Consider the following 13260-nt stretch of genomic DNA (forward strand, 5'->3'; position numbering starts at 1 on the left):
ACATACTCTGCTAATCTGTTTGCTAATAGTTTAGCTATTATCTTATAATCTGTGTTAAGTAATGATATTGGTCTATATGACGCTGGTGCGAGTGGATCTTTCCCTTGCTTTAGTATTACTGTAATTATTGCTGTTTTACATGAATCTGGAGCGGAGACAATCGAGATGGCAGAGGTTGACAGCATCGAGTCCACGCTGCTGAAGATCCAGCTGCGCTGGGTGGGTCACGTCTCCAGAATGGAGGACCATCGCCTTCCCAAGATCGTGTTATATGGCGAGCTCTCCACTGGCCACCGTGACAGAGGTGCACCAAAGAAAAGGTACAAGGACTGCCTAAAGAAATCTCTTGGTGCCTGCCACATTGACCACTGCCAGTGGGCTGATATCGCCTCAAACCGTGCATCTTGGCGCCTCACAGTTTGGCGGGCAGCAACCTCCTTTGAAGAAGACCGCAGAGCCCACCTCACTGACAAAAGGCAAAGGAGGAAAAACCCAACACCCAACCCCAACCAACCAATTTTCCCCTGCAACCGTGTCTGCCTGTCCCACATCGGACTTGCTAGCCACAAACGAGCCTGCAGCTGACGTGGACATTTACCCCCTCCATAAATCTTCGTCCGCGAAGCCAAGCCAAAGAAGACATGAATCTGGTAAGCTTTGTGTTTTATCAATGTGGATGATTACTTCCAGGAGGGGAGGAATTAATAAATCTTTAAATGTTTTATAGAATTCTATTGGGAATCCATCCTCTCCTGGTATTTTATTATTTGGTAATTTTTTTATTATCTCTTGTATTTCTACTATTTCAAATGGTTCTGTTAATTTATTTTGTTCCTCTATTTGTAATTTTGGTTGTTCAATTTTAGTTAAAAATTCATCTATTTTCCCTTCTTTCCCTTAGTTTTCAGTTTGGTATAATTGTTCATAGAATTCTCTAAAGTTTTCCTTGATCTCCTTTGGATTATATGTGATTTGTTTGTCTTTTTTCCTTGATGCCAATACCATTTTCTTAGCTTGTTCTGTCTTAAGCTGCCATGCTAGAATTTTGTGCGTTTTTTCCCCTAGTTCATAATATTTCTGTTTTGTCTTCATTATGTTCTTCTTCACCTTATATGTTTGTAGTGTTTCATTGCTAATTCTTTTTCTATATTTATTATTTCCCTTTCCAACTGCTCTGTTTCCTGATTATAGTCCTTCTTCATCTTGGTTACATAACTTATTATTTGCCCTCTAATGACGCTTTCATTGCATCCCATAGTATAAACTTATCTTTCACTGATTCCGTATTTATTTCAAAATACATTTAATTTGTCCTTCAATGAATTCTCTAAAATCCTGCCTTTTGAGTTTAATCTCCATCTATACATTCTTGGAGGGATGTCCTCTAACTTTATTGTCAATATTAAGGGTGAATGGTCCGATAATATTCTAGCTTTATATTCTGTTTTTCTTACTCTATCTTGCATACGAGCTGATAACAAAAATAGGTCTATTCTTGAGTATGTTTTATGTCTACCCGAGTAATATGAATATTCCTTTTCATTTGGGTGTTGTTTCCTCCATATATCCAAAAGTTGCATTTCTTCCATCGATTTAATTATAAATTTGGTTACTTTGTTCTTTCTGTTAATTTTTTTTCCAGTTTTGTCCATATTTGAATCCAAATTCAGGTTGAAATCCCCTCCTATTAATATGTTCCCTTGCGTATCTGCTATCTTCAAAAAAATATCTTGCATAAACTTTTGATCTTCTTCGTTAGGTGAATATACATTGAGTAGATTCCAAAACTCCGAATATATCTGACATTTTATCATTACATATCTCCCTGCTGGATCTATTATTTCCTCTTCTATTTTAATTGGCACATTTTTACTAATTAATATAGCTACTCCTCTTGCTTTTGAATTATACGCTGTTGTTACGTGTCCTACCCAATCTCTCTTTAATTTCTTATGCTCCAATTCAGTTAAATGTGTTTCTTGCACAAATGCTATATCAATTTTTTCTTTTTTCAGTAAATTTAGCAGTTTCTTCCTTTTAATTTGGTTATGTATTCCATTAATATTTAAAGTCATATAGTTCAACGTAGCCATTTTATACTTTGTTTATCTTCCTTTTCCGTTTCTCCATCACCTTTCCTTCTTATCCATTTCTGCTTTCTTGTTTTGAACACTTTATAAGACAACATTTCTAAAACATCAAACATTTTCCTTATTCTCCTATTTAAAACTTCTTTAACCCCATTCTCCCCTCCCCCTCCTGAGGTGCCCTTTATCCCTTGTCGGGCAACCACATCTCCCCTCTCCATTTGGATTTGCCAATTCACTCGCAAATGTCAACTGATTTTGTAGTGACCGTAAGTCCTCCCCACCCAGCCCCCCCCAGAAAAGATTTCAATTTTCACTCAAGGTCACTCTTTTAATTCCCTCCTTATTCCCTCTATTCCCTTTCCCTCCCTTATTAATTCTTGTCTATACTCTATATATTTTCCTCTAAATACGGATACATTCATGTATACACACTATATATATTTATTTATTATATATATACACACACATACATATAGTTCGTGGTCCTTTTTACTCTCATTACATGTCTTCATCTCTCTACTTGTTTTGTAGTTGTTCTGCAAATTTCCTTGCTTCCTCTGGATCCGAGAATAGTCTGTTTTGTTGCCCTGGAATAACTATTTTAAGTACCGCTGGGTACTTTAACATAAATTTATATCCTTTTTTCCATAAGATCGTTTTTGCTGTATTGAACTCCTTCCTCTACTTCAGGAGTTCAAAACTTATGTCTGGATAGAAAAAAATTTTTTGACCTCTATATTCCAGTGGCTTTTTGTCCTCTCTTACTTTCTTCATTGCTTTCTCCAATATATTTTCTCTTGTTGTATATCTTAAGAATTTTACTAAAATGGATCTTGGTTTTTGCTGCGGTTGTGGTTTCGGGGCTAATGTTCTATGTGCCCTATTTCCATTTCTTCCTGTAGTTCTGGTCTTCCTAGGACCCTGGGGATCCAATCTTTTATAAATTCTCTCATATTCTTGCCTTCTTCATCTTCCTTAAGGCCCACTATCTTTATATTATTTCTTCTATTATAGTTTTCTATTATATCCATCTTCTGAGCTAACAGCTCCTGTGCCTCCTTAACTTTTTTATTAGATTCTTCTAATTTCTCTTTTAAGTCCTCTACTTCCATTTCTACAATTATTTCTCATTCTTCCATATTTTCCACTCTTTTTCTTATCTCTGATATGGTCATTTCCATTTTATTCATTTTTTCTTCTGCATTCTTAATTCTTCTTTTAGTCTCATTAAATTCTTGTAATTGCCATTCTTTCACTGATTCCATATATTCTTTAAAAAAAGATACATCCATTGTCTTGCCTTTCTCTTCTTCTTCCACTTCTTTCTGTTCTTCTTCTTCTTCTTCCTTTGGATTGACCATCTGTTGTTTCCTTGTTTTCTTTTTACCCTCTTCTTTCTTGTTGTCGTTATTTTCTGTGTTCTGCACCTGCTGCTGTGCTGCAGGTGTCTCTCTCAGCTGTGGAGATCGACTCCGCAGCTGTTTCCCCCTCCCATCAGTGTGTTTTTTTTCATGCGCGGTTGCGCACTTTTACTCGGCTCTGCGAGCCATTTTTGTAGTCCCGAGCCTGGGACTTCCACTGACCTGAGGGAGCGGGCTTCTCTCTCCGCGGCGGGCCTCTTCGAACAGGTAAGGCCTTCACCTTCTTCTTCCGACATTCTTTCTTCCTCTTTTCTTGACTTTTGACTTTTCTCTCTTCGCTGCCATTTTCTTCTCACCTTTATTTTTACTTTATTATAAATTTTAATCTTGTACCTTTGTGCTTTGTGCGTTTTTTTTAAACTTTTTGGGATAGGGCTGGAATTCCCTGACCGGCCACTACTCCATCACGTGACTCCCTCAAAATTCATTAATGATGGATTTTTTGCTCAATAGGAAACAAAAGTTTAGATTTACCTTCTGGCTCCTGGTCACTCTCGCTGCCCGACGTGTTGCTGTAATTAGCCATCAATGCACTCAGGCCTGATGTGATCTGAGATGGCACAACAACAATTTCTACTCGTTCCCCATCAGCTTGGCTCTCATCCTTGTCAGACTCTGCAAAGCCAAACAAAACCTTTCAGCTCCATCAAAATCGTTCACCAGAAGAAGTTTCCCCAGCAGGGGGCCTGCATAAACCAGAAGAAAGGTGCAATCAATCCAGTCAGCCTGGCCAGAAGCTCCTTTCAATGATTCTTCATTACACAAACCAAACCCAATGAAATGGAGATTTTTCTTTCTCACACTAGGCAACACCTAGTGATTTTGAAAGAAGTGGGATTGTGAAAGATAATGCATAATAGATCTCCCCCCCCACCCCCTCATCACAATCTATCCAGAAACTTCCCCTCCTGCTTGATACACACCTGGGTCATTTTGTGCCAGTATGCCAAGAGGGTCTACATTTTTTTCGCAAGATGCACATTCTTCCTTATTTCCTGATTGTTTACTGCACGTCTCATTGGGCTGTATGGAACTGGTCTCTCCCTTTGCACTTTGTCCTTGCTGTTCAAAGTTGCCCCCATTTCTGTATTTAAACCTTCCACTGAAATTTCTGTTATTCCCATAAGGCGGTCGTCTCCGGCATCCCTTCATTTTGCTGCAAAAGAGGATTATTACGAATGAATTACTGTTGCATGCTAATAAAGCACAAACACTTATTATCATTTTATACACAAATGGGGAAGAGGATGTAATTAAAAGGCCTAATCAAGTAAAGGCAATTTGTGAACTTACCCTTCATTATAAAGAGCAACTCGTGCCTGCAGGAGAACCCAGTGTAACATTGCCTGCAGACAGTTAAACACTGCTAATCCACTATCTGACTGCACAGATGTCACCATGGTTTAACATCTGGCTTGCCAGGTGAAGTTTCTCACTCTCCTTTTACATTTACCAGGTTTAACAAACAATATTACACAGCTGTGTAAGGTAGAACAAAAAGGTAATTTTTTTTGGAGGTTTTAATAGGAATAACACCCAAATGTGTGGAAAATTTATCTGCTCGACACCAAACTTTTTATTTTGAGGGTGTTGGGATAGCACAGTTTTATTACACAGTATCAATGACTTCTCAGTTGTCAACACTTCATACAAAACTAACTCCTGCACCCTTTTTGGAATACCCTTCAAAATGTGAAGTGCAAGTTTTTATTATGAATATATCCAAGTCACTCGTGACAAACACAGTGACATCATTTTACACCAATTGTGTCAAAAAGCCCAAAAATTCCTACTTAACATGAGAGTATTTTCTCCACTTGAAAAGCAGTGGTGCAAGGCCCTCTCACATCTCAGAGATAACTTGGGAGAGGCAATAAATACTTGTAATGGGCAGAGTCAAATAATAAAGAAATTGAAATACAAATCCAATTAAAATAGGAAAAAATACAAGTGCTGGAGAAACTTAGCAGGTCCCACAGCATCCAGAGAAGGCAAAGATACATTACCAACATTTCGGATCTGAGCCCTTTGTCAAAAGTATGAACAAAAATCATGCAGGCATCTGAATAAAGGTAGACGGAGGAGAGAAAAGAAAGAGCAGGAGGAGGAGCATAGGCCATCAGCCAAGAGACCATTGATGGACAGGAGATCAGAGTTGGGGGGGGGGGGGTGCAGCTCTGTGGATGCAGAAGCAGAGGAATTGAGCGAGAGCAAGAGACAAAGGATAGGGAGCTGGAGGAAAGGAAAAACAGTGATAGGGAACAAGAGAGACGGGATAGGGTTTGTGGTGTAAAATTGAAACCAGAGAAGTCTTTGTTAAGACCATCTGGTTGGAGGGTGCCCAGACAGAATAAAAGATGTTGCTACTCCAATTTGTTTCAATTCAGACCCAACCAGACCTCTTCCATCAGCACCCTCCTCCAGACGGTAGAACTTGTTCTCACCCTCAACGACTACTCCTTTGACTCAACTCACTTTCTCCAAGTCAAAGGAGTGGCGATGCATAACCGCATGGGTTCCAGCTTTATCTGCCTTTTTGTTGGCCATGTGGAACAATCCATGCTACAAGCTAACACGGGCTCCTCAACTCTTCCTCAGCTGCATTGGTGCTGCCACATGCGCCCATAATGAGCTAATCAACATTATTGACTTCGTTGCTAATTTCCACCTGATCTCAAATTCAATCAGTCCATCTAAAGCAGGGGTCCCCAAACTTTTTAAACCAGCGAACCCTTCAGGGACTACGTGGTCCTTCATCAACTCCCAGGCACTGAATCCTGGTGCTGGATGGGTGGGGTGGGGAGGAGAAAAAGAGGGCACTGGATGAAGAGGTGGGTGCTGGTCAGGTGGCTGAACATTGCTTTTGACCCCCTCTGTCCGCCACCACTTCGAGCTGAACAATAATTCACCCTACACCCCCCAATGGAGGACAAATTAAGGGGTAGAAAGGGCACAACTGTTAAATGCAGAGTCCCAGGGTCTACAGGCTGGGCGCAGCTGGCTGGTGCCTGTGCAATGAGGAGGAAGTGTGACAGTGGCACACCAAGTTTCATGGCAGGGAAGCCCCCCACCCCCCCTACCGTGCTAGAGGTGAGGGTGGTGTTAGACTGGGGAGGAGGAGTTGCTACGACTGTGCTGGACTGGGTGGATGACTACCCCCCTGGTGTTATTGACCCCTGAGATTTATCAAGTCCCTGGATGGTCCCAATGATATTGACCACTTTAGAGACCCCAGATCAAAAGCAACACTCTCACCTTCCTCGATCTCTTCGTCTCCAATTTGGGAGACAAATTCTCGACAGACATTTTCTACAAACCCACCAACTTCCAGTTACCTTGACAGCACCTCTTCACACCCTCCCCCCTCTCTGCCTTCCACAGAGACCACTCCCCCCCGACCTCGGGGGTGTCTAATCATCCCTTCCCACCAATTACCCCCTTGTACTGCAGGAAATGCTACATTTGTGCCCACACCTCCTCCCTCATCACCATTCGGGGCCCCAAGCAGTCCTTCCAGTGAAGCAACATTTAACTAGTGAATCTGCAGAGGTCATCTACTGCATCCAGTGTTCCCATTGTGGCCTCCTCAACCTTGATGTAGACAGGGATATCACTTTATGGGGCACGTTCTCTCTGTCCACAGCAATCATGGGGATCTCATTTCAATTCCCCACCCCATTCCTGGGCTGATGTGTCTGTCCAGAGCCCACTACCCAAACTGAGACCACTTCATGTTCCATCTGGGGCACCCTCCAACCAGGTGGCATTAACATCAACTTCCCTGGTTTCCGTTATGCCCCTTCCCCCCATCTCTTGGATCCTCTCCCTATTTTCCTTTCCCCCTGCTTCCTACCCCTTGTCTCCCTCTTCCCCTATTCCTCTGTCTTCTTTCCAGATTTGCATTCGAGCTATCCCTTTTCCTAATCAATTACCAGGTTTTCTCTCCTACCCTTCTGTTCATGTCCACCTTGGGCCTCTTGGCTGGTGGCCAATGATGCTCCCCCTGATTCTTCTTCCCTTTTCATTTGGGCGCCTGCCTGCTTTTTGCTCACATCTTGATGAAAGGCTCAGGTCTGAGATGTTGGTTTTACAACCTTGCCTCTTTTGGATGCTGTGGGACCTGTTGAGTTTCTTCAGCACTTTTGTGTATTTATTACAATCATAGCATCTGCAGACTTGTTTCCATCCAATTAAAACAAACTTCTTATTCAAATTCATATCAATTAAACTTGACAGCCAAAACCTATGAACATCTGTGATACAGCACAAAGGACTGCACTAACCAACAGAATATCTAAACTCAGGTAATGGAGGAAACGAGGGGTTTCAGCCCAAAACTGTTACCTTTAAAATTTCAACTTAATTTTACTCAAACTTCTAGAAAATCTTAAGGAGCATAACAGAAAAGTAGAGCAGAAGGTTGAAAGTCAATGAAGAGGTTGCTATTGTGAGAATCAAGTTCAATGTGAGATAACTTGGGAGAGGCAAGTTCTCTGGTCTAAGAACATGGCTATATTCACCATCAAGCCTCCTATTAACAGCCTTTTATGAAACTGCCCACCCCAGCCACCCCTCATCTCCAGGAGAATATTGTTTTCCATAATACCCATGAGACCCAAGTTGATGAGTCAATACCAGACAGACACTTACCCAAACTGCTGGGTTTGCAACACATCTCCTCGTTCCTCTCTTTCTTCAATGGCTTTCCTCTTCTTTGCGATGTTTCCCAAAGTGGGGAAGTTCCTGAGTTATTAAATTAAAATAGCATTCAATAACAATCCACTCTTTCAACCCATTCCACTGCTATGGCATTGAGATGGACTAAACATTAAAAAAAAACAATTAATTGCCAGAAGAACTTGTCCCATTATACTTCTAAGATACAAAGCAGAGGCCTCAGTAGACCAACACAAAGCACCATTTTCTCCTTTCCTTGCTGAAATACTCACATCTGGCATCACCTGAAGCTATCAGCAACTGGACAGGAAAAGCAATAATATTTATACTACAACCTTAAATTTTCAAAAAAGACAAGGTTCAGATAAAAGCATTTAATAGATCAAAATGTGCCTTCCATGCTGATGGAAAAGATTGTTGAGATGGTAAGTAACCAGATTGCATTTGTCATGGTTGGGCAATTTTACACATACATTTGCAGTATGTGGATGCTGCAGGCCAGATAGCACTTATTGTCCACCCTAACTGCCTTGAGAAAATGGTCATGAACCATGTTCCGAAATCAGCGCAATTTTGTGCGCTAGACTTTCCGTGACAATGCTTGGTAGCGAGTTCCTGGATTCAGCCATGGTAATGATGATGGAACAGTGATGCAGTTCAAAATATAGGAGTGCGACTTGAAGCAGCACTTGTTTGCAGATTCAGGAGAAGCTGTTGGATCAATCAAGGCAAGTTCATTTAATAGTGTCAATTGTTGCCACAGCCCACCAAATCTACTGTTTAGTTACCTTGCCAGCCTGACATTTTTGAAAATAAAAAAAGTGTATCAGATTAGCTTGGGCCCAAGTTAAAGCAAATAATAGTATTAATTTTTAAAGTGAACAGGTTGGAAGGAGAAAAGAAATCGGAAGGGCTTCCACTCTTGAACCTGATTATAAACCACAAATGGAACTAGAGAAAAAGGTTAATCATTCAATTATTACTGTTTCCACAACCCAGGTTAGGATTTTATTCCTTGGAGTGAAGGGGAGATTTAATTAAGGTTAACAAGATTATAAGAGGTATAGACAAAGTGGATACAAGTAGACTTTATCCACTTAGATTGGGGGAAATAAATACAAGAGATCAGTTTTAAGCTGAAAGGGGAAAGGTTTAAGGGGAACGTTAGGGTAAAGTTCTTCACTCAGAGAGTGGTGGGAGTGCCATCTGATGTGGCGAATGTGGGCTTGATCATGTGTTTTAAGTACAAGTTGGATAGATTCATAGATGGGAATGGTCTGGAGGGTTATGGAATGGGAGGTCAGTGGGACTAGTGAGATAATGGTTAGCACAGACTAGAGGGGCCAAATGGCCTGTTTTCTGCGCTGCAGCATTCTACAGTTCTAACCCACCTTTTTGTGCCATTTCAGATGAATGTCAAAGTATGGACTTTAGAAAGAAACCTATTCAAATTAGTAGAAGAGCAGTCATGTGACAGAGAGGGTGAAAAGATGTGCCAAAAGAGATCCTGGATAAAGATTGTTAAAACAAAGAAAAAACATAGTTAAAAAGTGATTTAAACTCACCTTCACGAGAAAGAATGGGCAGAAAGAATAAGAAGCAGGCTGTGGAGGTGCAGGACACTTTGGAAGCAACTGAAATGTTGAGTGAAAATTCACTCGATGCTGGCAACCTGCAGGCTCCTGCATTGTTAGCAGGGCCTAGCATTGGGTAAACAGAGACGAAGCCTGCAACGTCAGGCTCGCCTGAACAAGATGTATTGGCAGGCAGATCCGAGGACTGAGCAGTGACTGGACGCCAAGCTGAAGGAGGTGTCTGAGGGTCTGCTCTGCCTGAGGACTTTGATCAAGGTTCTGACTAATTGAGTCATGGCCTGAAAGAAAAGATGGCGGATGTCCAGTGCAGACAGGAAAAGTTGGAGTCTGCAACTAATGTGTGGGCCATTGAGAAGAAACAATTAATGGATAAGTTGGAGCATCTAGAGTATTATAATTGTCATAATAATATTAGATTATTGGGCCTGAAGGGAGGAAGGGAAACACCTTGTGGAGTTTTTTTTTAAACAGTGGATCATCAAAAATGCTAGGGGCGGGAAAACAGTTTCTTCACCCCCCCACCCCCCCGCCACAGTAGAGAGGGCCCAATAGACTGTGAACTTATGGACCACACACCACCCAAATCAATGCCAGAGGCCAGTTCTGATCAGATTTGTTAACAGCTGGGATTGGGATGCACTACTGAGGGCAGCAAGGGAGACAGAGAGACTGGTGGAATTTAGGAGGGGGAGGGAAAGAGATGAATGTTTTTCCCTGATTTGAGCTCAATGCTGTTCAAACAGTGAAAATAATTCAACCAGGTTAAGAAAATATTGTGAGAAAAGACAATAGACTATATGATGTTCTACCCAGCCACCCTGAGAATTATTCTACCGGGAGGGGAGAGGAGAGGAAGCATTTTAAGGAGACATGGGAGGCCATGGTATGTGCCCAGAAACTACCAGGAAAGGCGAGGTCTGCAAGAATGCAAACCTGAGCTGAACCCCTGAAAAGAATTATGAATGGAATACTTAAGAAGTTGTCGATCAGAAGGGAGGGATGCTATGGGTTTTATGATACCAATCTATGGAAGCAGATAAGATTATAGATGTTGTTCCTGTATATAGTTGTAGGGGTTTTTATAGTTATAGAATGACTGGAGGGAGAGTCGGGGGTGGGGGGGGGGGGGAATATATTCATTTTTTTCTTTTTTTTTTTTAAATGCTTAAATGTGAAAGACAATGGGAGCTCAAGGTGGAAGGGGCCATGCAAGGTGGTGAATCAGACCAGGCGTGGGAAAAGATGACGCACGAGGAGACTGAAAATAGGAGGGAAAATGGCGCAAGAGAAGAGTGGAATACCAAAACAGAAGATGGGATTGCTTTGAATGTTTTGTTTGTTAATTGTGATACATTTGTTTTTCCGGTGGCTTATTCTATTCTTTTTAGGTTTGTTTATCTGGAGGTTTGGGGGGGTGGGGGTTTCCTTTCTTGGTTGGTGTGGGTGTCGGTGTGGAGAGATCAAATACGGAGGAAAAGTGTGAAAGGGGTGCTACACAGGATAAACGAGCGGTGGTGCTGTGGAGGTGAAAAGGTAAGACAGAAATACAAATGAATAAGACTATTAAATTTGTTAGTTTTAATGTAAATAGCCTAAACAGCCCCATAAAGAGGAGACTTGGCTCACGTGAAAAAAATGAGGGCAGATAATGTTTTTAACAAGAGAAATATTTAATGAAAAAGAAGCATGATAAACTTAAAAGAGATTGGGTGGGCTAGGTGCCCTCTTCCTCCAATTCTAAGGCCAGTTGGTTAGCCATTTTAATACACAAGAGTGTTCCAGTGATGGAGCCACAGACCTGGCCAGGAGATTTGTAATGATACATCGCTAAATATATTTGGAACCATGGACACTGCTGAATCCATGCACCAAATTTCAATGATGAAAGGTTTATGCAAAACACCTTCTTAAAAGCTGCAGAAGGAAAACAAAATATATTCATTGGAGGGGATCTAAATTTTTGTCTGGATTCTGTCCTCGATAAGACAACAAAAATGCTGACCAGGTCCAGGGTGGCAAAAACCACGTTGGCCTTTATGAAAGACGTAAATTTGATAGATGCATGGAGACAACGGAACTCGCAAGCAAGAGACTACTCCTTTTATTCGATTCCCCACGACTCCCATACGAGAATTGATTATTTGCTGATGTCAGCTCAGTTGGAAGGCAGAGTGCTTGAGCGGAAATATCTGGCAAGGCTATTATCAGATCATTCATCGCTGATCCTGCTGATAGTAATGTCTGGAAAACAGGCAAATACTTAAGGTGCCTTAATGCTACGCTGACTAAAAAAAAACTTTACAAGGGGCCAAATAGCTTTGTTTGGTGAAACAAATTGCCCCTCAATGCTAAATACGCTAAAGGCCTATCTAAGGGAGTGAATAATTTTGTATACCAAAGGTATATTTTAAAAAAACCTGGCTGAGGTGGAGTCACTGGAACAAAAGATCACAAAATTGAAAAAATATCAAAATTTGAGATTGAAAGAGAAATATCAGGAGTTGGAAAATAAAAAAATTAAATACAACAATCTGTAAAAATATAGAGGGGGGGGGGGAACCACTTGCAATTCAAGCAAAATTACTATGAATTAGGTGAAAAAAAACACAATGTTTTGACATGAAAATTGAAAGTAGAGGAAACCTCATGGATTATCAATGCAATTCAGTCAGGTCCAGACTTGATTATATATAACCCAAAAGAAATTAATGACACTTTTAAACTTTATGAGGAGTTGTACGAAGCTGAGGCACCAACGGACTTGGATAAAGTTGAGGAGTTCCTGTCTGGGATTGAGTTGCTGAAGTTGGCCCAAGACAACTGGACAAAATTAGATGCCCCCTTCACCAGTGAGTGGGCTTTGGGATTGTTACAAACAATCAAGTCTCAGAGAGGATGGCTTCCCCCCTCCCCCCTGAGTTCTATAGGGAATTCAAAGACCTATTAATACCTTTAATAATGGATGTAGTGAACCAAGTGGTGGCGATGCAGACTCTCCCAGAATCTTATTCAATAGCTATTATTACAGTGATGCCAAAAGAGAATAGGGACACGTTGAGTCCATCTTCATACAGACCCATCTCACTGCTAAACGTAGATTATAAAATAATAGCCAAAGCTAGGTCAGCATCTTCCAAAATTGATAAATCCGGATCAAGTAGGCTTCATTAGGAAGAGGCAGTCTGCTACCAACCTGAGTAGACTGTTTAAGATTATACATTTGACACAATCAAAACAAGACCCGAGTATAATATATACCCACACTCCTGTTCGGCTCCGAATCATGGGTCCTCTACCGGCACCACCTACGGCTCCTAGAACGCTTCCACCAGCGTTGTCTCCGCTCCATCCTCAACATCCATTGGAGCGCTCACACCCCTAACGTCGAGGTACTCGAGATGGCAGAGGTCGACAGCATCGAGTCCACGCTGCTGAAGATCCAGCTGCGCTGGATGGGTCACGTCTCCAGAATGGAGG

At 41.4% G+C, this 13260-nt stretch overlaps 1 protein-coding gene across 1 annotated transcript in view; it reads right to left on the reverse strand.

The window, feature by feature from the left end:
* Positions 1-13260, reverse strand: part of nufip1 (nuclear FMR1 interacting protein 1) — a 61983-nt gene that overhangs the window by 5999 nt on the left and 42724 nt on the right. The window contains exons 6-8 of the mRNA XM_069889632.1: positions 8162-8254; positions 4435-4667; positions 3986-4126 (exon numbers count right to left, since the gene is read on the reverse strand). Of these exons, the coding sequence (XP_069745733.1) occupies positions 3986-4126; positions 4435-4667; positions 8162-8254 (467 nt within the window). The remainder of the gene's footprint in view (positions 1-3985; positions 4127-4434; positions 4668-8161; positions 8255-13260) is intronic.

Source organism: Narcine bancroftii, chromosome 7 (assembly GCF_036971445.1).
Source record: "Narcine bancroftii isolate sNarBan1 chromosome 7, sNarBan1.hap1, whole genome shotgun sequence".
Lineage (NCBI taxonomy): Eukaryota > Metazoa > Chordata > Chondrichthyes > Torpediniformes > Narcinidae > Narcine > Narcine bancroftii.